The 26729-nt window shown below is 41.5% G+C and overlaps 2 protein-coding genes across 5 annotated transcripts; one reads left to right on the top strand and one right to left on the bottom strand.

Moving 5' to 3' along the window:
• Positions 1–674: 674 nt before the first annotated feature.
• Positions 675–8903, bottom strand: dcst2 (DC-STAMP domain containing 2). Of its 3 annotated transcripts, XM_061982977.1 has the most exons (15): positions 8701–8903; positions 8195–8451; positions 7936–8106; positions 7766–7867; positions 7498–7692; positions 7363–7428; positions 7085–7298; positions 6815–6972; positions 6575–6739; positions 6339–6506; positions 6164–6264; positions 5869–6002; positions 5684–5814; positions 1498–1591; positions 675–1432 (listed from the first exon to the last, which is right to left on the bottom strand). In XM_061982977.1, exons 1-15 carry the CDS (start codon positions 8721–8723, stop codon positions 1408–1410), a joined length of 2004 nt encoding a protein of 667 aa, XP_061838961.1. In that variant the 5' UTR covers positions 8724–8903; the 3' UTR covers positions 675–1407. The 3 variants fall into 3 exon arrangements, with proteins under 3 accessions (XP_061838961.1, XP_061838960.1, XP_061838962.1); XM_061982976.1 differs by lacking the exon at positions 8701–8903 and having other exon boundaries at positions 8195–8690; XM_061982978.1 differs by lacking the exon at positions 8701–8903 and having other exon boundaries at positions 5684–5802; positions 8195–8690.
• dcst1 (DC-STAMP domain containing 1) lies at positions 8866–26729 on the top strand. 2 transcript variants are annotated; one of them, XM_061982979.1, is made up of 16 exons: positions 8866–8963; positions 9032–9157; positions 9235–9309; positions 9384–9512; positions 13990–14129; positions 14201–14369; positions 15256–15399; positions 15467–15588; positions 19556–19710; positions 21759–21858; positions 21996–22091; positions 22348–22474; positions 22536–22652; positions 22726–22868; positions 25730–25816; positions 25879–26729. In XM_061982979.1, exons 1-16 carry the CDS (start codon positions 8927–8929, stop codon positions 25963–25965), a joined length of 1854 nt encoding a protein of 617 aa, XP_061838963.1. In that variant the 5' UTR covers positions 8866–8926; the 3' UTR covers positions 25966–26729. The 2 variants fall into 2 exon arrangements, with proteins under 2 accessions (XP_061838963.1, XP_061838964.1); XM_061982980.1 differs by having other exon boundaries at positions 22536–22656.

Raw genomic sequence — 26729 nt, 5'->3', positions numbered from 1 at the left:
GTTATCATGGTTATGAATATGTAGAAACTTCAAGGTCTTCAATGGAAAAAAATCGCCAGGCACATGACCCCCCCACTTCTCCCATTGTGTATCTAGCATCCAATGTTCCATCAGGTTCTTCCGAACTCGAGCGTCTCGTCGAGAAGATCTTGTCAATTGCGTTGAGAAACCTGTTTGTCATTACCGTGTTTTAGATCCGGAGAACAGCGCGGGAATCGAGAGGCCCCTAAGAAAAGTTGAGACGGGTCGAAGAAGCAAAAACGGGGGAAATATAAGAGAGTGAGAGGTAGCGTCTGCCTTTGTTGAGAGAAAGCAAGAAAGTAGAGAGACCAGTTTGTCAATTCCGTGTTTTAGATCCGGAGAACAGTGCGTGAAGCGAGAGGCTTCAAAGAATAGTTGAGACGGTTCGAAGAAGCAAAAATGGGAAATATAAGGGAGAGGGAGAAGTAGCGTCCGCCTTTGTTGAGAGCAAGCAAGAAAGTAGAGACCAGTTTGTCAATTCTGTGGAGAACAGTTCGGGAACAGTGCAGTAACGTCCGTCTTCGTTGAGAGCAAGCAAGAAAGTAATAAAGTATTAAGGCTTAGGGTAAATTTATATAAATGTAAATAAAAGTAAAGGTAAACAAAATGGTGAATAAAAGTACATTGGAAAGTAAAGGTACAATTGTTATTAAAACGTGATTTCAGGTTTTGATCATTTATTGTGACTCCCAGAAATGTAATTTCACTGACTCTTTTGATATCCACTCCATCCAACTGTATCTGCATTTGTGTACTAGCTCGGCATACGCTAACCCCTGAGGCACACCACAACTAATGTGAAATCACGTTGAGCAATGATCACCCAACTCCGGAGTGAGGTCCGACGCAAAGGGACGGTGTTGTTGGCGTACGACACCAGCAAATAGGCGCTAGCTTTAGCCGTTAGCCTGCTGGTGGATGGCTGAACTGCGGCCTGGCCTCGATTAAACACCTTTTAGATCGTTCAGCTGGCATTAATAAGTGAAACTTTAATGTCCTGAAGTGTGTTTTCCCCCTGCAGGTAATTTGTGCCACTCTCAGTTCCGTTGTCTTTTGATGATGGTTAATAATAGTAAAGGTGTTGGTAAATAATGTAAATACAGATAGGGGTGTGACACTAGAGTGTAATCGGGGGTGTGCAGGTGGCTCCGCCTACAGGAACGCCAAACATGGTCGTTGTAAAGAACACAACAGGAGAGACAATGTACAAGTACACACACAATGCTTTCCATTCACGCCGGTTGGCGGTGTCGAGGAAGGAGGCGGCGTGCGATTCACCGAGGGAAGAATGTGTATCAGCATCACGGGGTCACAGGTCAAACTTTGAGGTCTACCCGCCTGACATCAGAGCCTGCATGGCGGCACGAAGCTCCGCACCTTGATGGCCTAACGCTCGCCATCACTGGAGTCACTGAAACAAACGCATTTCAGCAGATCACACCAACGTTGGTACCGTTTGTAACCTTTGGCACTCACATCTCCTCCTCGCTGTACTGCTGGAAGGTCAATGGTCGCGCACATGCGTCACACACCTTCCCCAAACTGCAGAAACATGGCCGACAGTACACACCTGCAATACACACATCCACTACAAACATGGCAGACAGCACACAATATATACAAATACTACAAACATGGCCGCCTAAAACTTATCTACGCTATCAGGCGTGCCAGACTGGCCTGGTTAATTACCTTCCTAATACCATGTCTATAAGGAAGCTTGGCGGCTAACTTTTTGGTAGCCTGGTTAACTTCCTGGTAGCTTGGCTAACTTCCTGATAGTCTTGCTAACTTCCTGGTAGCCTGGCCAACTTCCTGGTAGCTTGGCTAACTTCCTAGTAGCTTGGCCAACTTCCTGGTAGCTTGGCTAACTTCCTAGTAGCATGGCTAACTCTCTGGTAACATGGCTAACTTTCTGGTAGCATGGCTAGCTTCCTGGTAGCTTGGCTAACTTTCTGGTAGCATGGCTAGCTTCCTAGTAGCATGGTTAACTTCCTAGTAGCATGATTAACTTCCTGGTAGCTTGGCTAACTTTTTGGGAGCTGGGCTAACTTCCTAGTAGCATAGTTAACTTCCTAGTAGCATGGTTACCTTCCTGGTAGCTTGGCTAACTTTTTGGGAGCCGGGCTAACTTCCTAGTAGCATGGTTAACTTCCTAGTAGCATGGTTAACTTCCTGGTAGCTTGGCTAACTTTTTGGGAGCCGGGCTAACTTCCTGGTAGCATGGTTAACTTCCTAGTAGCATGGTTAACTTCCTGGTAGCTTGGCTAACTTTTTGGGAGCCGGGCTAACTTCCTAGTAGCATGGTTAACTTCCTAGTAGCATGGTTAACTTCCTGGTAGCTTGGCTAACTTTTTGGGAGCCGGGCTAACTTCCTAGTAGCATGGTTAACTTCCTAGTAGCATGGTTAACTTCCTGGTAGCTTGGCTAACTTTTTGGGAGCCGGGCTAACTTCCTAGTAGCATGGTTAACTTCCTAGTAGCATGGTTAACTTCCTGGTAGCTTGGCTAACTTTTTGGGAGCTGGGCTAACTTCCTAGTAGCATAGTTAACTTCCTAGTAGCATGGTTACCTTCCTGGTAGCTTGGCTAACTTTTTGGGAGCCGGGCTAACTTCCTAGTAGCATGGTTAACTTCCTAGTAGCATGGTTAACTTCCTGGTAGCTTGGCTAACTTTTTGGGAGCCGGGCTAACTTCCTAGTAGCATGGTTAACTTCCTAGTAGCATGGTTAACTTCCTGGTAGCTTGGCTAACTTTTTGGGAGCCGGGCTAACTTCCTAGTAGCATGGTTAACTTCCTAGTAGCATGGTTAACTTCCTGGTAGCTTGGCTAACTTTTTGGGAGCCGGGCTAACTTCCTAGTAGCATGGTTAACTTCCTAGTAGCATGGTTAACTTCCTGGTAGCTTGGCTAACTTTTTGGGAGCTGGGCTAACTTCCTAGTAGCATAGTTAACTTCCTAGTAGCATGGTTACCTTCCTGGTAGCTTGGCTAACTTTTTGGGAGCCGGGCTAACTTCCTAGTAGCATGGTTAACTTCCTAGTAGCATGGTTAACTTCCTGGTAGCTTGGCTAACTTTTTGGGAGCCGGGCTAACTTCCTAGTAGCATGGTTAACTTCCTAGTAGCATGGTTAACTTCCTGGTAGCTTGGCTAACTTTTTGGGAGCCGGGCTAACTTCCTAGTAGCATGGTTAACTTCCTAGTAGCATGGTTAACTTCCTGGTAGCTTGGCTAACTTTTTGGGAGCCGGGCTAACTTCCTAGTAGCATGGTTAACTTCCTAGTAGCATGGTTAACTTCCTGGTAGCTTGGCTAACTTTTTGGGAGCTGGGCTAACTTCCTAGTAGCATAGTTAACTTCCTAGTAGCATGGTTACCTTCCTGGTAGCTTGGCTAACTTTTTGGGAGCCGGGCTAACTTCCTAGTAGCATGGTTAACTTCCTGGTAGCTTGGCTAACTTTTTGGGAGCCGGGCTAACTTCCTAGTAGCATGGTTAACTTCCTGGTAGCTTGGCTAACTTTCTGGTAACATGGCTAACTTCCTGGTAGCCTGGCTAACTTCCTAGTAGCTTGTCTAACTTCTTAGTAGCATGGCTAACTCTCTGATAACATGGATAACTTCCTAATAGCATAGGTAACTTCCTGGTAGCTTGGCTAACTTCCTAATAGCATAGCCAACTTCCTGCAAGCTTGGCTAACTTTTTGGGAGCCGGGCTAACTTCCTAGTAGCATGGCTAACTTCCTAGTAGCATGGTTAACTTCCTCGTAGCATGGTTAACTTCCTGGTAGCTTGACTAACTTCCTGGTAGCATGGATAACTTCCTGGTAGCTTTGCTAACTTCCTGGTAGCTTGGCCAACTTCCTAGTAGCATGGCTAACTTCCTGGTAGCTTGGCTATTTTCTGGGAGCCTGTCTAACTTCCTAGTAGCATGGTTAACTTCCTGGTAGCTTGGCTAAATTCCTGGTAGCTTGGCTAACTTTCTGGTAGCATGGCTAACTTCCTGGTAGCATGGCTAACTTCCTGGTAGCTTGGCTAAATTCCTAGTAGCATGGCTAAATTCCTAGTAGCATGGCTAACTTCCTGGTAGCTTTGCTAACTTCCTGGTAGCTTGGCCCACTTCCTAGTAGCATGGCTAACTTCCTGGTAGCTTGGCTAACTTTCTGGGAGCCTGTCTAACTTACTAGAAGCCTGGTTAACTTCCTGGTAGCTTGGCTAAGTTCCTGGTAGCTTGGCTAACTTTCTGGTAGCCGGACTAACTTCCTAGTAGCATGGCTAACTTCCTGGTAGCTTTGCTAACTTCCTGGTAGCTTTGCTAACTTTCTGGGAGCCTGTCTAACTTCCTAGAAGCCTGGTTAACTTCCTGGTAGCTTGGCTAAGTTCCTGGTAGCTTGGCTAACTTTCTGGTAGCCGGACTAACTTCCTAGTAGCATGGCTAACTCTCTGATAACATGGATAACTTCCTAATAGCATAGGTAACTTCCTGGTAGCTTGGCTAACTTCCTAATAGCATAGCCAACTTCCTGCAAGCTTGGCTAACTTTTTGGGAGCCGGGCTAACTTCCTAGTAGCATGGCTAACTTCCTAGTAGCATGGTTAACTTCCTCGTAGCATGGTTAACTTCCTGGTAGCTTGACTAACTTCCTGGTAGCATGGATAACTTCCTGGTAGCATGGCTAACTTCCTGGTAGCTTTGCTAACTTCCTGGTAGCTTGGCCAACTTCCTAGTAGCATGGCTAACTTCCTGGTAGCTTGGCTATTTTCTGGGAGCCTGTCTAACTTCCTAGTAGCATGGTTAACTTCCTGGTAGCTTGGCTAAATTCCTGGTAGCTTGGCTAACTTTCTGGTAGCATGGCTAACTTCCTGGTAGCATGGCTAACTTCCTGGTAGCTTGGCTAAATTCCTAGTAGCATGGCTAAATTCCTAGTAGCATGGCTAACTTCCTGGTAGCTTTGCTAACTTCCTGGTAGCTTGGCCCACTTCCTAGTAGCATGGCTAACTTCCTGGTAGCTTGGCTAACTTTCTGGGAGCCTGTCTAACTTACTAGAAGCCTGGTTAACTTCCTGGTAGCTTGGCTAAGTTCCTGGTAGCTTGGCTAACTTTCTGGTAGCCGGACTAACTTCCTAGTAGCATGGCTAACTTCCTGGTAGCTTTGCTAACTTCCTGGTAGCTTTGCTAACTTTCTGGGAGCCTGTCTAACTTCCTAGAAGCCTGGTTAACTTCCTGGTAGCTTGGCTAAGTTCCTGGTAGCTTGGCTAACTTTCTGGTAGCCGGACTAACTTCCTAGTAGCATGGCTAACTTCCTGGTAGCTTTGCTAACTTCCTGGTAGCTTTGCTAACTTTCTGGGAGCCTGTCTAACGTCCTAGTAGCATGGTTACCTTCCTGGTTGCTTGGCTAACTTTCTGGTAGCTTAGCTAACTTTGTGGTAGCCGTACTAACTTGGCTAACTTTCTGGCAGCCGGGCTAACTTCTTAGTAGCATGGCTAACTTCTGTTTGGTTCTGTGAACTTTTCTGTCATGAAGTTGCTTTCGGGTTTTTTGTATAAATTTGGTAGTTTTTTGATCCTGCAGCATTTTTATGTTGTTTGCGTATGTATCATTTATGCGCGTTGCGTACCATAAGACACAACACTTAATCACCATAGCAACTCTCGCTCTTCGCTGGCTTTACCTGGACAATTAGGTACATCGCAGACGAAGGACGTAGACCCCGCCCCTCTGCCACAGGCCAGACACATGTCTGATGACGAGGCCAGCAGGTCAGACAGGTAAGCTCCACCCCTTGGTAACCTGGCGTACACACTGGTGCTCGTCATTTCCCTGCAGCTAAACATCCAGACGCGACCGAGGACTCACCTCAGCAACAGCGCACCAAGATAGCGGCGTATCTGCTCTCCATGTGCCTGCTTCTTGGGCCTCACCCTCACTAGCGCCCTTCCCGCCGCCCTCCTTTCGTCCATGATCAGCTGGCGCAGGAATTTGAGACGCTCCTGTAAAAACAGGAAGTGAGCTCATTTATTTCATGAATCAATTTTTATATATTTCATCTATTTAAATCCTCGGTTGATCAGTTCTTTCTTTTGAAGTGAATACCAACGCTGATCGGGAACCCAGTCCAGAACCAGCAGGTGTCAAACGAGCGTGTACATACCAGCTCGGTCTCAGGATAGAGATAAGCGCACATGAGTCGTCGGGCGCGCTGCACAGGTCCTCCGATGAGCGACACCAGCAAGGCCAGACCTAGAAGGAAGCCTGAGACCAAAACGACGGCGTATCAGAACTGGACCATTGCACCACGCTGATGTCACGTCCTGCGGCGCCCCTACCTAAGGTGAAGCAGGCGGCGTAGTCCGGTTCCGACGGCGCCAGCATACACTTTGTGCTGATGGCGGTGACCTTTCCTCCCTGCAGGACGTTGAAGGACGCCACCACGTCCCGCATGATGTCCGCCATGTAACCCGACCCGTTAACCTGCACAGCCACGGTGACCGGAGCTGTGGGGCAGAGGGACACGGTCGCCGTGGTTATCTCTGTCGCGAAAGCGCCGACGGCCGTCACTCACCCTGACCCAGGACGTCGCTCTGGACCTGGCGGTGAACCTGGTCCAGGAGCCAGAAGACCAGGAAGTCCAGCGCCACCAGCAGGCCGGCCGCCAACGCGTGCCTCAGCACCCAGGCCCCGCCCACCAGGGCCACCCGCCACTCACGGCTCGTTAGTCGCAATGACACTGCGGTAAAAGAAGCCTCATTGTCACGTGGTTCCGTCAAACGCGGAACTGATGCTGACCTGCGCGTGTACTGACGCGGCGTGATGTACATGGTCGACTCTCTGCGATTGATTGGCAAGACGGAAGCCCCGCCCCCAGCGGTCACCTGACGGTCCAGCTCTACAAACTGAGCGCTGATGTATATGTTGTCAAAACTCATCCTAGTCAAGTACCTGCGTCTGTACTGCACGGCCCTGCACACACACACACACACACACACACACACACACACACACACACACCACACACACACACACACACACACGTCAGGAGCGCGGTCGCCACGTGCACGTGGCGTTCCCGAACCTGAGGAAGGAGCAGACGAGCAGCACCGGGCCGGCCAAGGAGAATGGACCCATCAGCTTCTTCAAGACTCGCAAGTCTGAGGTTAGCTCCTCAAGGATGTCTTGAGCAGTCTTCCCCAATGGCCGGCTTACGTTGGCGTCCGCCTCAAGGTTGGCCGCCACCGTCACGTTGAAGTCGAACTGGCGCCGCATGCGCTGAAAGGCCGAGACAGCAGCTGCACGCACATGTAAGAGTCAGGCGGCGGTGCCGAGAGGCGGACACACGCAGAGGGGACTTACGCTCGGCCAGGTGTTCCCTCAGGTGCTTGGCGATGTACGAGGGGATGACGCAGAAGAGCTCGCCGGCTGAAAGACAGAAAAATAGACGTTGAAGCGCGGCGGTCTCGCGGAGGAAGGTCGAGACGGCCAACGCACCGCGAGCCAGCTCGCAGAGGCGCATGAAGCCGCTGACAATGTCGCACAGGAAGTTGAAGTCCCCCAGCTGGGCGTCGCAGTCCGCTCGGGCCTGCGTGAAGATGCTCTGGCACTTCCTGTACGGCGAGCCCATCTTGGCGTTGCAGACGTCTCCGATGTCCACCAGGAAGTGAAGAACATTCCTTAGAGTGCGAGCTGCGGAGGAAGCGGGTCACAGCTCACCTGAGAACACCGGACACGAGGCTCCTCCCACACGTCGTCAACTCACCGACATGGCGGACGGCGTCGGTCAGAGACATGATCAGCTTCTCAACCCTTGTTGACGTGGCGACGGCGTTGCGGCAGATCTCGCGGATCTGATCCAACGCGGCTGCGACACACGCGCGTGCTTAATCAGCCGGCTGAAGCTGTGAGATGCAGGGAGTGGGCGGGTCTTACAGAGGAGGGGCGCGGCTGCTTTTTGCATCAACTCCCGCGTTTGATTGGCCGCCATATCGGCGCCACACTGCAGGCTGGCGGCGGCTCGTTCCGTGTTCTCCATCGTGTTGGCGAGCGGTCCGGACAGAACCAGCGAGGTGGAGAGGAAGAGCAGGAAGTTGCGTCCATGAGCTGAAACACACAAGAGGCGCCCTGTTAGACCCCGCCTCTTCCCGCTCCGCCCGCATGGGCCGCCCTCGGCGTTTGTCAAGCGACTAACCTGAGCACAGCGAGGGCAACATGACCATGATGCTGCCGCGCATGTCCGCCGACAGTCCCATCCCGAAGGCCGCCACCGCCGCCACGCCCAGCGTGCTGTAGACGCACAACCACAGCGACTGCTTCTGCAGGGAGAGCACCATGGCGCCGTACGCCGTCGCCATAAGCAAGCCGGACGCGAACCCCAGCAGGCTCCAGCCTGCCTCCATCAGGTGGCTTCTGATCTTCCATCGCCGGAAGTGAGAGCATAGCGCTGACCTTTGGAGGGAGGGCACGTGAAGGCGCATTTAGCACCCCCTGGTGGCCATTGGTAAGTGCAACAAGAGCTCTGGCGTCATTGTTTGGTTGATTGATTGAAACTTGTATTAGTAGATTGCACAGTACAGTACATATTCCGTACAGTTGACCACTAAATAGTAACACCCGAATAAGTTTTTCAACTTGTTTAAGTCGGGGTCCACGTTAATCAATTCATGGTAAACGTCATACACCTTAATGTTAACGTACCTGCTGCGCGTGGCTCCTCCCATCACGTGTACATGAACGGCGATAGATTGATGCCCGCAACAACAGCTTCCAATGTGCACGCGTCACGCGTCTTTGTCGCGCACGCTCCTTTATGGCGCGGGTGTGTGTGTGCGCGCGCCCTCGTGATTTAGCTGTGAGCGGGAAGGCAGGTTGATGAGGTGTCACGTGTCTGGGCAGGACGGACTCAAGGATCGCGTGGACCATCATGACGAGTGACGCCGCCCCATCGATGCCTCACAGCAGTAAGTTGCACCTGTGTTACCATGGCAACTTCCGCAGCGTCCCCACCCTCACCTACGTGTCTTTACAGCTGTTGAGCACGTGATCAGGAGCGTCCTCCCGATTGGTTGCCATCGCTTCCTCCTCGGCCGCGCGGAGGAGGCGGGGCCGGTCCACGTCTTCCTCAGGGGCGTGTTTGGCGCGCTGAGCGGCTCAGGTAAAAAAAACAAACGCCAAATAGAAGTCACCTGAAGATGTTGAGTCATGTGACCAGTCGCGTGACGTCTTCCTCAGCCATTTTCCTGGGTGTGGCGCAGAGCCTCCCGCTGACCTTTCACCTCAAACTGGCCATAGGATGCGTTTCCGCTGGTGAGGAAACAGGAAGTGTTTTAAACCCAATCTCCCGCGAAGCCTCCAATCAGTGTCCTTGTGGGCGTGTCCAGGGCTGTGTCTTGTGGGCGGGGCCGTGTCGTCGTCCTTCAGGTGCTCAGTCCTGCTGGTGTTTCCCAGCATGCTCGGCTCCCGGGGTCGGGCCTACCTCATGCTGCTCATCGTCACAATGCTCTACTCAGGTAAACCATCACAAAGTCATATGGATGAACACATGACTGAATGAATGGATCAATGACTGGATGAGTGAGTGAATGGCTGACTTGAATAAACGCCAGTCAAACTCGTTTGCACTTGCACTTGCATGGCTTATTCTTTGAGACAAGTATATGCTACTGGCAGGATCAACCTGGATGAATGGCTGAATTATGAATGGATGAACTAATGAACCCAATGATAAACGAAATAATGCAAAATGGCTGAATGAATGCTGGATAAATGATGCATGTATGGATTAATTAAAGCAGTCTGAATAAATGCATGGGTGAGGAAGTAAAATCACGGAATTAATGCATGAATTATGAATGGATGAATGATGACTGACTGAATGCTGCATGAATAAATGCAGGAAAAAAATAATGAATGATGAATTCATTAACTCACTGAATGAGTGGATAGATAGATGAATTAATAACTGAGTTCAAACTTGATGGATGAACTAATGAACCCAATGATAAACGAAATAATGCAAAATGGCTGAATGAATGCTGGATAAATGATGCATGTATGGATTAATTAAAGCAGTCTGAATACATGCATGGGTGAGGAACAAGTAAAATCACGGAATGAATGCATGAATTATGAATGGGTGAATGATGACTGACTAAATTCTGCATGAATAACTGCAGGGGAAAATGAATGATGAATTCATTAACTCACCGAATGAGTGGATAGATAGATTAATTAATGACTGAGTTAAAACTTGATGGATGAATACATGAATGATGGATGGATGGATGAATTAATGAATGCTGCATGAAGAAATAATCCTGATGACTGAATCAGTGCTATATGAATTAATGTAAATAATGAATGACAATGATGAATTAACTAGATGAGTCAATTCCTGAAGGAATTGTGTGTGAATGCTCCAATGCTGAAGTTGAACTGAAATGCTGACAGAATGTAGTATGAATGTAAGAACAATTTGAATGTTGGAATGGTTTCAATGTTGAAGAGATTGAATTTCCAGGAAAAACGGAATTTGGTTTGGAACTTGGGAAAGTGTTAGTTTCAATGTCCAGGATGAGTGGAATGTGTTGATGTTGGAATGCTTTGAATAGGTTGACAAATGTGGGAATTGTGCAACTTGGAAAAATGTCTCATTCATTTCAATGGGAACCTCCTGGAAATTTTGGGAAAAGGGGGATTTTTTTTTAAATGCTAAAAAAATTTAAAAAAAAATTGGAACGTTCTGAATGGTTGGTGTTAGAATTTTTCAAATCGGTCGAGAAATGTTGAAGTAGAAACATTTTTAATTGAGAAATGGTATTATGAAATACCTGGAATTTCGGGAAAACTGGGAATTTTTCCAGTAAAAAAAACCACTTTGTTTTTTTGTTCTGATCAAGAGGAATGTTTTGATGGTTGAAGTGGGTTGAAAACTGTGGAAGTAGTAGACAGAAAAAAGGGTTTGAAAAAACGGGATTTATGGGAATTCCTGGAATTATTTTGAACTTGGAACAATGGTAGTTTGAATGTCCATAATATGTGCAATGTGTTGAAGGTGGAATGGTTTGAATCAGTTGAAAAATGTGGAAATGGTGGAAGTTTGAAAAATGTCCAATTCATTTTCAATGGGAAAAATGTCCCGGAAAACCTGGAATTCTGGGAAATCTGGGATCTTTTGGAATTTTTCAAGGGAAAGCCCACGATTCCCGAATAGGCTGAACGGTTTGAAGTTGAAACGGTTTGAATCGGGTGAAAAATGTGGAAGGTAGAGCGCGCCAAATTCTGGAGAAGAAGAAGAATTTTGGTGCTTTGGAGCATTCACACAATTAAATGACTGAATGAATGCTGAATAAATGATGGGTGTGTGGATTACTGAATGCAGTGTGACTAAAATGCATGAATGATGAATTAGTAAAATCACAGAATGAATGTGTTGTGGATGAATATTGGCCGGACAAATGAATGGCTGAATGTTGTTTGCATAAATGCAAGATGAATTAATAGTAAATTCATAAAGTCACTGACTGAGCGATGGATGGACGAATTATTGTCGAGCTGCAAGGTCTCATTTCATCCAGCAGAGAGCGCTGCTGGACATGTTACAATGAGTTCATTGTGAAAGAAGCAACCCTGCTGTGTCAAAACACTGTATTAATCAACGATCCATTAATTAAACCACGAACTGAATGATATAATAAGTAATAATGAAATCATTAACTAATGAAGGGCTTCACGGTGGCAGAGGGGTTAGTGCATCTGCCTCACAATACGAAGGTCCTGAGTAGTCTTGGGTTCAATCCCGGGCTCGGGATCTTTCTGTGTGGAGTTTGCATGTCCTCCCCGTGACTGCGTGGGTTCCCTCCGGGTACTCCGGCTTCCTCCCACTTCCAAAGACATGCACCTGGGGATAAGTTGATTGGCAACACTAAATTGGCCCTAGTGTGTGGATGTGAGTGTGAATGTTGTCTGTCTATCTGTGTTGGCCCTGCGATGAGGTGGCGACTTGTCCAGGGTGTACCCCGCCTTCCGCCCGATTGTAGCTGGGATAGGCTCCAGCGCCCCCCGTGACCCCAAAGGGAATAAGCGGTAGAAAATGGATGGATGGATTAACTAATGAATGAATGAATGAACGATATATCAATGAAATCACTCAATGATAAATGATTGAATGATGAATTAATTAAATCAAGGAATGAATGATGAATGAATGTACAAATTATGTATTGATAAAATCACTGAAAGAATGAATGGATGGACGGACGGAAAAACTAACGGATGAAATTACTGGATAAATTAATTAATTAAAGATATGTTGAATGACTAAATGAATGAGTGATACATTCTGTAAAACACTATATGAATGAATGATAAATTAATCACATCACTGAGTGAATGAATGATGTTCTAAGGACATCATTGGAAGATGAATGAATGAACAATATGTTCATGAAATCAATGAATTATGAATTTATTAAATCGAGGATGGAATGATGAATGAATGAACAAATTATGTATTAATGAAATCCCTGAAAGAATGAATTAAGATGGATGAATACAATCACTGAATACATTAATGAATTTAAGATGACTTCATTAAATCACTGAATGAATTTTGAATGATTGCATGAATGACATATTAATGAAGCCATTGAATGAATGAATGATACATTCTGTAAAACACTATGAATGAATGAATTATAAATTAATTACATCACAGAATGAATGAATGATGCAATAATGAAATCATTGAATGATAAATTAATGATATATTAATGAAATCAGTGAATGATGAATGAATGAATGAGGAATTCAATAAATCAAGAAATGTATAATGCATGAATGAAAAAATTATGTATTAATGAAATCACTTAAATAATGAATGAATGAATGGAGGGAGGCACAGACGAATGAATGAACAAAATTACTGAATACATTATATGAATTTAAGATGTATTTATTAAATCACTGAATGAATGTTGAATGATTGAATGAAGGACACATTATTGAAACAACTGAATGAATGAATGATACATTCCGAAAAACACTATATGAATGAATGTTAAATTAATGCCATCACTGAATGAATTAATTATATAATAATGAAATCATTGAATGATGAATTAATTAATTATATATTATTGAAATCACTGAATGATGAATAAATTAATGACAAATTCATTAAATAAGTGAATGAATGATGAATGAATGGATGGATGGACGCAATTACTGAATAAATTAATGAATTTAAGATGAATTCATTAAATCACTAAATGAATGCTGAATGATTGAATGAATGACAGATTAATGAAACCACTGAATGAATGAATGATACATTCTGTAAAAATGAATGAATGATAAATTAATTACATCACTGAGCGAATGAATGGTGTAATAATGAAATCATTGAAAGATGAATGAATGAATGATATGTTAATGGATTGAATGAATGATGAATTTATTTAAACAAAGAGTAAATGATGAATGAATGAACAAATTATGTATTAATGAAATCCCTAAAAGAATGAATGGATGGATGGACGGAGTTACTGAAAAAATTATTGCATTTAAGATAAGTTGATTAAATCACTGAATAAATGTTGAATGATTGAATGAATGACATATAAATGAAACCACTGAATGAATGAATGATACATTCTGCAAAAACGAATGAATGATAAATTAATTACATCACTGAGCGAATGAATGAATGAATGATGTAATAATGAAATAATTGAAAGATGAATGAATGAATGATATGTTAATGGAATGAATGAATGATGAATCTATTTAATCGAGGAGTAAATGATGAATGAATGAACAAATTATGTATTAATGAAATCCCTGAAAGAATGAATGAATGAATGGATGGATGGATGGACGGAGTTACTAAAACAATTATTGGATTTAAGATAAGTTGATTAAATCACTGAATAAATGTTGAATGAATGACATATTAATGAAACCACTGAATGAATGAATGAATGACAGGTCCGGTGTCCAACATTGAGAGGAACGTTCAGGCAGCTGCAGAGAGTCTGAGCTGCAACTTGGACCTGCAGCTCCACAACAGCAAGTTGCTGTGGAGAGACGCCGTCAAACCTTTTCTCACGCTGGCCCAGGAAGTCACGGTGAAGCTGACAGGAAGTCACGTGACTACGCGTGGGTCACGCAAGGTAAATGGCGTAAACGTTCCTTTCAGGAGGACGAGGCGGAGTTGCAGTTGGAGGCCCTGGATGCCGACGAGAAGTTCCGGGTCATCCAGGACCAGGTGGCCCATCAGTACGGCTACGATCCGCTGAAGAGCGGAGACGACGCCAGCAGGAGCACGCAAGAGCAGTTCGTCACCCAGACCATGATGCAGTGCGACAGTAAGCAGAAAGGGGGCTAAAGAGGGATGATGTCACACTCAGTGGGCGTGGCCTGAACCAGAATTAAAACCGGGAGCAGGTATACACATACTTGCCAACCCTCCCGATTTTCCCGGGAGACTCCCGAATTTCAGTGCCCCTCCTGAAAATCTCCCGGGGCAAACATTCTCCCGAATTTCTCCCGATTTCCACCCGGACAACATTATTGGGGGCGTGCCTTAAAGGCACTGCGTTTAGCGTCCTCTCTCACCTGAAAAGGAGACTATTATATATGTCTCCGTTATCCATAGGTTTATCTATAACCCATAAAGTAGGCAGGCACGGAGCTATTTCTCAGCGTGTGTTTATTCCAGCCGGCACGTTAATACACTGACACACAACATCCGGATTCCCATCATGCATTGCTTCAAAACTACGGCAAGTAGTAATGTCCAAAAAGATAACAGAGACGAAGCAGAAGAACGAAGAAGAGACATGGCGACGACGAGTAAGAAGAAGAAGTACGCTTGCAAGTTCCAAAATGATTGGAAAAAATAATTTCAGTTCATCCAGGACAGCTCGAAGGGGAAAGGGTATGTTGCCTGCACATTTTGTAGATCAGACTTCTCCATTGATCACGGTGGCCGAACGGATATACTCATTCATGAACGGCTTATTTATATGTATATATATATATATATATATATATATATGTATAAAATAAATACTTGAAAATATATACACCCCCCGCTTCAAAATGTTTATCAGGATTATTCTTCTTTGCACTTTGTGAACACTTTGTGGCACCCGTGCTACACCCCCTCAATACCTCGCCAGCCCCCCCTTTCCCAGTGTTACTTGTTACTACCGCCCCTCTTCCTCATCCTCATCTTTGGGGCGTGTCCAGGTATGGTCAACCAGGGCGTCCAGCGCTGTGCCGATTGGTTCGGTCTGAAGTGGGCGGAGTGCATGGAGGCCGTCCACGTGCCCGTCATCAACCACATCCTGTGTGTGCCCATGAAGTTCCACTTCCTGTGTGACATCATGAGAGGTGAAAGGTCACGGCGGCTGCCCGTCGGCAGGCGGATCTACGTTTGTGACGCCTGTTGTTTTGTCAGTGATGACGCCGTGGTGCAAGGAGCACGTTCCTGTGGAGGGAAACTTTGGACGCCTCTTTGACCGCCTCAACGACTCCATGGACCTTCTAACGCGGGAGTTCAGCACCAACCTGGTCATGCAGGTCCGCACCACCTCCTTCACCTGTCACTCATTCACCCCTTCACTTGTTCACCAGTTCAACTGTTTACCTATTCACCTATTGATCTGTTCCCCAGTTCACCTGTTGACCTATTCACCTATTGATCTGTTCACCTTTTCACCTATTCACCTGTTCACCATTTCCCCTATTCACCTGTTTTGTTCACCCCTTTCACCATTTCACCTATTCACGATTTCACCTATTCACGATTTCACATATTCACCTGTTCACCTGTTTACCTTTTCACCTGTTCACCAGTTCAACTACTCACCAGTTAAGTTTTTCATCTGTTCACTTGTTTATTTATTCACCTGTTCACCTATTCTTTTATTCACTTGTTCACATGTTCACTTGTTTATCTATTCACCTGTTCACCTATTCTCTTATTCACGTGTTCACTTGTTCATCTATTCACCTGTTTACGTATTCATCTATTCACCTGTTCAGCTATTTACCTAATCACCTACTAACCTGTCACCTATTCACCAATTCACTTGTTCACCTCATCACAAGTTGTTTATCTATTCACCTGTTCACTTATTCACCTGTTCAGCTATTTACCTATTCACCAATTCACTTGTTCACCTCATCACAAGTTGTTTATCTATTCACCTGTTCACTTATTCACCTGTTCAACTATTTACCTATTCACCAATTCACTTGTTCACCTGTTCACAAGTTGCTTATCTATTCACCTGTTTCCTTGTTCATCTATTCACCTATTCACTTATTCAACTGTTCACCAACGAACCTCAACTTTTTACCTGCCATCTATTCGTCTGTTCACGTATTCATCTATTCACCTGTTCAGCTATTTACCTAATCACCTACTAACCTGTCACCTATTCACCAATTCACTTGTTCACCTCATCACAAGTTGTTTATCTATTCACCTGTTCGCTTATTCATCTGTTCAGCTATTTACCTATTCACCAATTCACCTGTTCACCTCATCACAAGTTGTTTATCTATTCACCTGTTCGCTTATTCATCTATTCACCTGTTCACTTATCCACCTGTTTATCTATTCACCTATTCACCAATTCACTTGTTCACAAGTTGTTTATCTATTCACCTGTTTGCTTATTCATCTATTCCCCTGTTCACTTATTCACCTGTTTATCTATTTACCTATTCACCAATTCACTTGTTCACCTGTTCACAAGTTGTTTATCTATTCACCAGTTTTCTTATTCATCTATTTACCTGTTCACTTTTTCAACTGTCCACCAACGAACGTCAACTTTTTACCTGCCATCTATTCACCTATTCACATGTTCACTTATTCACCTGTTCATCTTTTAACCTCAACTATTTACTTGAAATCTATGCACCTGTTCACTTATGGACTTTTGTACATATTCACCTGTCACCTATTCACCCCTCAGCTATTCCCCTCACCTTCTCAATTATTCACGTGTCATCGATTCACTTTTAGTTGGACAAAAACGTATTTAGTCAGCCACCAATTGTGCAAGTTTTCCCACTTAAAAATATTTTTTTCATCATAGGTACACTTCAACTATGAGAGACAGAATGGGGGAAAAGAATCCAGGAAATCACATTGTAGGATTTTTAATTAATTCATTGGTAAATTCCTCTGTAAAATAAGTATTTGGTCACCTACAAACAAGCAAGATTTATGGCTTTCACAGACCTGTAACTTCTTCTTTACACTCGTTACCTGTATTAATGGCACCTGTTTGGCCTCGTTATCAGTATAAAAGACACCTGTCCACAACCTCAAACAGTCACACTCCAAACTCCACTATGGCCAAGACCAAAGAGCTGTCAAAGGACAACAGAAACAAAATTGTAGACTTGCACCAGGCTGGGAAGACTGAATCTGCAATAGGCAAGCAGGTTGTTGTGTGTCATGTTCAAACACTGATGACATCTATTAAACAAGACAAGAAGCAAGGAATTAAACAGAGACAGAATTACATTTGGCTCAATTGAAGAGAAACGCGTACACCTGTACCCTTGTACAGTGTTCCACGCTCTGACGAAATATTGTACGCCTCCTCTTTTATTTGGACTTTCCCTGATTACATGGCAACAGCTGTTTCTAAGGAACGGGGGTCGTAAACAGCCATCGCCTTTGATTAAAACAGTTCAAAGAAAAAGTTGGTTCAAAGAAAAGGTCGTAAACTGTTCAAAGAAGAGGTCGTAAAACAGTTCAAAGAAAAGGTTGCCTGGAGGCGAGTCTGGTCCTGCTTCCTTTCCGCTTTGTAGTTCTCGGGTAAAGACAAAATCTTTCTGTGGATTACAATACATCAAAGAAACCGAACGCCTTCATGTTGCTTCCCATCCTACACAGTGGAGTTAAACAAGCCTTCTTCTTGGTAGGATCAAAGACAGCTTTTGTCTGCTCGCCGGGAACTCATTGAAACACAAAGTTTTGTGATAACTTAGATACAATTATTCTGACAACGTGAATAAATCAACTGTGGGAGCAATTATTAGAAAATGGAAGACATACAAGATCACTGATAATCTCCTTTGATCTGGGGCTCCACTCAATATCTCACCCCGTGGGGTCAAAATAATCACAAGAACAGTGAGCAAAAATCCCAGAATCACACGGGGAGACCTAGTAAATGACCTGCAGAGAGCTGAGACCAAAGTAACGCGCTCACCACTCCTGCTGCAGCCGGCGGCTGCAATCAATCAGCAATCTGCACACCTGTCGCTGATGAGCTCCCTGGGTTTCTTAAGCCAGTGCCAACCTGCGTTCCGGGCCAGGACGTAGTTTCCTGTTCCGTACAGTAAGCCGAAACGTCAAGCTCTATGCGCACACTCTCTCTCCGTGTTTCCCCACCTCTGTGCTCATTGTGTGTTGTCCTGTGTCGTGTTCCCGCAGTCCCTCTTCGCTCCCCGGATTCAAGCTGTGTGTCTTGTCTCCCTGGATTCCCTCTGGCCCCCTTGCTACCTTCCTGGATCTCGACCTCTCTCCTGGACACGGACTCTGACGCCCAGCTCCTGTCCTCGACCTCACGCCTGCTTACGGACCTCTGAGCTTGTCTTGCCCCCTTGGACTTCCGCACTTCGCTCAACACTACCGGTAACACTCAACAGCTAATCACTTCACATAGTCGCACATCACACACATTTGGATTAGCTTCACACTCCATTCTTTTGTAAATATAATAAACATAGAGCTAAACGACGTCCTGCATTCCCCCCTGTACCGTAACAACACTTATCCATGTAAAGGAAAGAATGAATGGGGCCATGTATCGTGAGATTTTGAGTGGAAACCTCCTTCCATCAGCAAGGGCATTGAAGATGAAACGTTCAGCATGAAAATGATCCCAAACACGCCGCCCGGGAAACGAAGGAGTGGCTTCGTAAGAAGCATTTCAAGGTCCTGGAGTGGCCTAGCCAGTCTTCAGATCTCAACCCCATGGAAAGTCTTTGGAGGGAGTTGAAAAGCCCGTGTTGCCCAGCGACAGCCCCAAAACATCACTGCTCTAGAGGACATCTGCATGGAGGAATGGGCCACAATACCAGCAACAGTGTGTGAAAACCTTAAAGACTTACAGAAAATGGTTGACCTCTGTCATTGCCAACTAAGTATTGAGATTAACTTTTGTTATTGACCAAATACTTATTTTTCGCCATAATCTGCATATAAATTCCTAAAAAATTTGATTTTCTGAAATTCCCCCCCCCTCATTTTGTCTCATATATGATATTTGAGGAAAATTACAGGCCTCTCATCTTTTTAAATGGGAGAACTTGCACAATTGGTGACTGACTAAATACGTTTTCCCCCCACTGTATTTACCTAATCACCTGTCACCTATTCACCTGTCCACTTATTCACCTATTTATATATTCACCAATTCATCTATTTATTTACTTCTTCACTTACTCACCAATTCATGTAGTCATATAATCACCTATTCTCCTCTCACCCATTCACTTGTCACTTGTCACCCATCAGGAGCAGGAACAGGACGTGTTTGAGGGACAGATCCTGGATCAGGAGTTCACACAATCCGTGCAAAGTTCTTTCCAAAAAGTGACAACTCGGATGCAACAACTGCTGGACCTCCTTCACCTGCTCATGTCCTTCACCTTCATCACCTTCTTCACACAGTAACATCTAATCATCTTCACCTTCATCTTCCTGTCCATGTTATCAATGTTGATGTTGATGTAATAATATTGATGTTGATGTTATCGATGTTATTAATGTTGTTATTAATGTTGGTGTTATTAATTTTGTTGTTAATGTTGAAGTTGTTAATGTTGATGTTGTTAATATTGATATTAATAATGTTGATGTTAATGTTGGTGTTAATTTTGATGTTAATGTTGATGTTGATATTATTGATGTTAATAATATTGATGTTGATGTGAAAAATGTTGATGTTATTGATGTTATTAATGTTAATGTTGATGTTAAAAATATTGATGTTGATGTTATCGATGTTATTAATGTTGATGTTAATGTTGACTTTGTTGATGTTGATGTTAATGTTGATGTTAATGTTGATGTTGTTAATGTTGATAATGATGTTAATGTTAACAGTAACGTTGATGTTGATGTTATCGATGTTAATGTTGATGTTAATGTTGATGATGTTGATGTTAATGTTAATGATGTTAATGTTGATAATGATGTTAATGTTAACGGTAACGATGTTGATTTTGATATTAATGTTGATGTTATTAATGTTGATGTTATTAATGTTGATGTTATTAATGTTGATATTATTAATGCTGATGTTGATATTATTGATGTAGATGTTGATAATATTGATGTTGATGTTAAATGTTGATGTTGATGTTTTTAATGTTAAGGTTAATGGCGATGGTGATGTTATTAATGTTGATGTTGTTGATGTTAATGTTGATGTTATTAATGTTGATGTTAAAAATGTTGATGTTAATTTTGATGGTGATGTTATCGATGTTATTAATGTTGATGTTAATGTTGACATTGATTATGTTAATGTTGATGTTGGTGTTACTATTGATAATGATGTTGATGTTAATGTTGATGTTATTAATGTTGATGTTGTTGATGTTGATGTTCATTTTGATGGTGATGTTATCGATGTTATTAATGTTGATGTTAATGTTGACGTTGATGATGTTAATGTTGATGTTAATATTGATAATGATGTTGATGTTAATGGTGATGTTGATTTTGATATTAATGTTGGTGTTATTAATGTTGATATTAATGTTGATATTATTAATGTTGATATTATTAATGTTGATATTATTAATGTTGACATTGATGTTGATATTATTGATGTAGATGTTAAATGTTGATGTTTTTAATGTTAAGGTAATGTTGATGGTGATGTTATTAATGTTGATGTTAAAAATATTGATGTTAAAATGTTGATGTTGTTGATGTTATTAATGTTGATGTTAATTTTGATGGTGATGTTAATGTTAATGGTGATGTTGATGTTATTAATGTTAATATTGATAATGTTGATGTTAATTTTGATGGTGAGTTACTTTTGATGTTGATGTTATTAATGTTGATGTTAATAATGTTGATGTTATTAATGTTGATGTTGATAATGGTGATAGTGATATTATTGATGATATTAATGTTAATGGTGATGTTTGTGTTAATATTAATGTTGATGTTATGAACATTAATGTTGATGTTATTAATATTGATGTTGATGTTAATGTTATAGATGTTATTAATGTTGATGTTATTAATGTTATTAATGTTGATGTTAATGTTGATGTTGTTGTTGATGTTAATTTTGATGATGTTAATGTTGATGTTATTAATGTTAATGTTGTTAATTTTGAGGTTGATAATAATGTTGATGTTATTGATGTTATTAATGTTAATGTTGATGTTAATAATGGTGATAGTGATATTATTGATGTTATTAATGTTAATGGTGATGTTTGTGTTAATATTAATGTTAATGTTATTAACATTAATGTTGATGTTATTCTTGATGTTATTGATGATGATGTTGATGTTCTTGATGTTATTAATGTTATTAATGTTGATATTATTGATGTTATTAATGTTAACGGTGATGTTGATGTTGATATAATTGTTAAGGTTAGTTAACGTTAATGATGGTGATGTTGATGTTATTGATGTTGAGGTCATTAATGTTGATGTTGATGCTAATAATGTTGATGTTGATGTTCAGGTCGCTTGGATACACACGTGAGTTCCGAGGAGACATCTATTTTGACAACATGTACATCACAACATATTTCAAAAACATAGACAGCCGCAGGAAGACAAGGGTAACATCTTCATCATCATCATCGTCGTCATTACCAGTGCTTCGGTTTATGTGTGTGTGTGTGTGTGTGTGTGTGTGTGTGTGTGTGTGTGTGTGTGTGTGTGTGTGTGTGTGTGTGTGTGTGTGTGTGTTCCGCAGGGTAAACGTTGTTTGTTGCCTCTCAGTTCGACTGACAGAAAAAAGTTTGTTGACCCCTGGAGTCCCAGAATTCACCCTGAAGAAGTCAAACAAGTGGTGTGTCGACCTCACACAAACACACACACACACACACACACATAGGCGCCGATCCCGCGAATGCTTCGGGGCCCAAGCACCCACGGACAATGCCGAGCGCCCACGTGGGATTGATGGCAACTTTCAATCTTTAAAATAATTTTTCTAAAATCAATCTGGTTGTAGTTAATTTTGTGGGGAGTTTGGTCTGTTTTACAAAATAATAAAGCCAATGTGTGTGTGTGTGTGTGTGTGTGTGTGTGTTTGTGTGTGTCAGTTATCAGGTGTGCTGCAGGTGCTGTGTTTGCTGGTGGTGGGTGTGGTCCTGCTGAGTGTGGATTGGTCCGTGGTTCGTGTTCTGGATGTGGTCAGCAGACACACTCAGACACAATTCAACTTCACCAGTAAGCACACACACAATAGCAACACATGGTGAGGCATTGTGGGTAACACAGTCTTCCTCAGGCAGCCATCAGGTGGACATCCAGGTAGGCGGAGACTCTATGATGGCCCGCCTCCTACGGAAGACGGTGGAGGCGTTTAACAGCTCGTCCAGTGTCCACATCATCACGGACAACCGTCGTAGGTCAAAGGTCACACACATCAATCTCTGTGCGTGTTCGCAAATGACGATGCCCGGCCCCTCGTCCGTTAGGGTGCGCGACTCCGCCGTCCTTCCTCCCCGCCAGTGCGTATGTCAGCTGTGTTTGTTGCATCCTGCTGGCGGCGCTCCTCAGCTGCATGCAGGTGTACACCAATCGCCTCCGCAGGGTCATCGCCGCCTTCTTCCACCCCAAGGTACGCTATGCCACGCCCACCTCGCCACAGATTTATACATTTATTTTTAACGTGTTATTAATCGTTTGTATTGTATTTCAACTGCACATAAAGGCGCAACCTGTATTTAGGTCACGCTCTCGTGTTTGATGACGGTATCATGTTAGCGCTCATGCCTCAGCAGCAAGAGTCCCGGGTTCGATTCCCGGGCTCAGGCTCTTTCTGTGTGGAGTTTACATGTTCTCTCAAATGGATGCCTAATGTAAAAGTTCAGTAAGACTTTTCTGGCAGATATATTTTGAACATTTAGCTCCCTTTTCTCTCATTTCACTAATTTTCATCACACATAAGGTAAAATTTAATAGTGACTCTGAATGTCATATCTAAATGTTAAATATGAATACTAAATATAAATGTTGAATATAAATATAACTTGTAAATATAAATATTTTAAAATATTTAAATGTTAAATATAAATGGTAAACCTAAATGTTGACTTGAACTCTAAATGTTAAATGTAAATGTTTAATCTAAATGTTAAATATAAATGTAACTGTTGAATATAAGTATTTAAAAATATAGAAATGTTAAAAATAAATGCTAAACCTAAATGTTAACTTTTATGTTAAATCTGAATTTTTTTATATGAATTATATATATATAAATCTAAATGTTCAAGCTAAATGTTTAATTTAAATCTAAATGTTAAAGCTAAATGTTAAATATAAATACAAATGTTAAATTTGAACGTTAAATTTAAATGTTAAATGTAAATATCAAATCAAAGTGTTAAGTCTAAATGTACATCTAGATGTTGAATCTAAATCTAAATGTTAAAGCTAAATGTTTAATGTAAATATAAATAATAAATCTAAATGTTAAAGCTAAATGATAAATCTAAATGTTAAATTTAAACGTCAAATCCAAACAGTGTATATAAATGTTAAATCTAATTCCTAAATGTTAAAGCTAAATATTAAATATAAATATAAATGTTAAATCTAAATATTAAAAATAATTTTTAAATTTAAATCTACATGTTAAATATATATGTTAAATCTAAATGTTTAGTATGTGTTAAACTCTAAATGTTAAATATGACATTTAAATCAAAATCTAAATGTTAAATGTAAATGTAAAATAAAAATCTAAATGTTAAAGCTAAATAATGAATTTAAATATAAATTTTAAACATAAACGTTTAATCTTAATAGCGAATATAAATGTTAAAGCTAAATATTCAATCCAAATACAAATGTTGAATCTAAATGTTAAATCTAAATCTATATGTTAAATATAAGTTTTATACCTAAATGTTGACTATACCCCTAAATGTTAAATATAACGGTTAAACCTAAATGTTAAAGCTAAATGTTAAATATCAATGTTAAATAAAAATGGTAAATATAAATCTAATTGTTAAAGCTAAGCTAAATGTCAAATATCAATGGTAAATATAAATATGAAATATAAAGCTAAATGTTAAGACTAAATATAGATGTTAAATCTAAACATTTATTCTAAATGTTCAATCTAAATTTTGTATCTAAATGTTGAATATAAATGTTAAATATAGATATAAATTTTAAAGCTTTAATGTTGAATATAAATGTTAAATATAGATATAAATTTTAAAGCTTTAATGTTAAATCTAAATGTTAAAGCTAAATAATAAAATACATCTAAATGTTAAATATAAAGATAAAATCAAAATTTTAAATCTAAATGTTGAATATAAATGTTAAAGCTAAATATTAAATACAAATAATTAAAATAAATGTTAAATCTAAATGTAAAAACTAAATTATAAATATGAATGTTAAATATAAACATAAAATCCAAATGTTAGACCTAAGTGTTGAATCTAAATGTTGAATCTAAATTTAAATCCATCCATCCATTTTCTACCGCTTATTCCCTTTGGGGTCGCGGGGGGCGCTGGAGCCTATCTCAGCTACAATCGGGCGGAAGGCGGAGTACACCCTGGACAAGTCGCCACCTCATCGCAGTCTAAATTTAAATGTTAAAGCTAAATATTGAATCTAGATGTTAAATCTAAACCTACATGCTAAATATAGATGTCAAATCTAAACCTACATGCTAAATCTAGATGTGAAATCTAAACCTGCATGCTAAATATACATATTTAGTCTAAATTTGGGATCTAAATATTAAATCTAAATGTTAAGTATAAATATGCATGTTAAATATAAATGTTAAATATAAGTGTTAAAAATACATTTTAAATATATATGTTAATGATAAATGTTTGGCCAAATGTAAAGATTAATATTTGGAGAATATGCAAATATTCCACCAATCCATTATCTCTCAGCTGCAAAGCCACTGTGAGATAATGGATGGACATTCTATTCTTTGGGAAACTGAGCAAGCACACAGTGCAAAAAGAGTTGTGTTAATATTATGTTGTTATTGTTTTGTAATTGCTGTCATGTTAAGTTATTGTGGATTTGTCATGCTATTTTGTTATTGTGCTGTCATGTTGTTGTGCTGTCATAGTGTTTTGTTGTTGTTGTGTTGTCAGGTTATTGTCATGTTAATGTAGTGTTGTCATGTTGTGATCGTTTTATTGGTGAGTTATGTTGTCTGTTTTTTGTTGTTCTGCTGTCAGGGTGTTTTGTTGTCATGTTATTGTCATGTTATCGTAGTGTTGTTGATGTGACAATGTGAGGTTAGTTTGTGTTGTCATGTTGTTATCGTTTTATTGTTGTGTTTTGTTATTGTGCTGTCGTGTTAGTGTTCCCATGTTATTGTGTTTGTGGGCTTGCCATGTTATTGCTGTGTTGTTATCGTTTTATTGTTGCGTTACATTGTCCGTTTCGGTATTGTTGTGTAGTCATATTGTTGTCACTGCGTTGCAGAGAGAGAAAAGACGGGTGTTGTTTCTATACAACGTCACCCTGTACGGACACAAGTCAGACACCCAGTCTGCACCGAGCAGCATAAAGGTACTGATGCTGGCGTCCTCCTGGTGGTTTTTGGTTGTGGTTCTGACTGTGTCTCTCTGCAGGTGTTGGATTGTTTCACCGCCTGCACTCGTGCGTGTGCAGGGCGGCAGGAAGCATCTCGCTCTGAGGGAGGTGAAAGGTCAAAGTAGTTCTGTCCTCTCAACACGGGCAGCAGAGGGCGCTGTCTGCGCCTTTTCACCTCCACAAGCTTTTTAATAGAACATTTCCATAAATCAATCAGTTGTATTTATTTGGAACACGTGAAAAACATTTAACAATTCAAAAAGTTCAAAGAGGAGAACGCATGCGGGGGCTATTTTGATATTTTTCCATTTCAAGGCCAATGCAATATATAATACCCAATGTAACTCTTAGGGCTCCCCTCAATTTTGGTGATTGTGAAAGGGTCTCAATCATTAAAGTGTTCAAAATAAGTAATTTAGTAATTATTTTTATACTTTCAATACTTATCATTTAAAAAAGATTAATACATACTTAAATATCCATAGATCCCCTTCAGATCGATTTGTTGTCAAATATGGAGCTTTTACTTTTTTTAGGTTTTAAATAATAAATAAATGATAAATGGGTTATACTTGTATAGCGCTTTTCTACCTTCAAGGTACTCAAAGCGCTTTGACAGTATTACCACATTCACCCATTCACACACACATTCACACACTGATGGCAGGAGCTGCCATGCAAGGCGCTAACCAGCAGCCATCAGGAGCAAGGGGTGAAGTGTCTTGCCCAAGGACACAACGGACGTGACTAGGATGGTAGAAGGTGGGGATTGAACCCCAGTAACCAGCAACCCTCCGATTGCTGGCACGGCCACTCTACCAACTTCGCCACGCCGTTTTAAAAAAGAAAGAATTTTTTTTTTTTTTGTGTGTGGCTAAAACACAAAATA

Source organism: Nerophis lumbriciformis, linkage group LG21, assembly GCF_033978685.3.
Source record: "Nerophis lumbriciformis linkage group LG21, RoL_Nlum_v2.1, whole genome shotgun sequence".
NCBI classification, from domain to species: domain Eukaryota; kingdom Metazoa; phylum Chordata; class Actinopteri; order Syngnathiformes; family Syngnathidae; genus Nerophis; species Nerophis lumbriciformis.
This window is presented reverse-complemented; position numbering and strand designations above follow the sequence as displayed.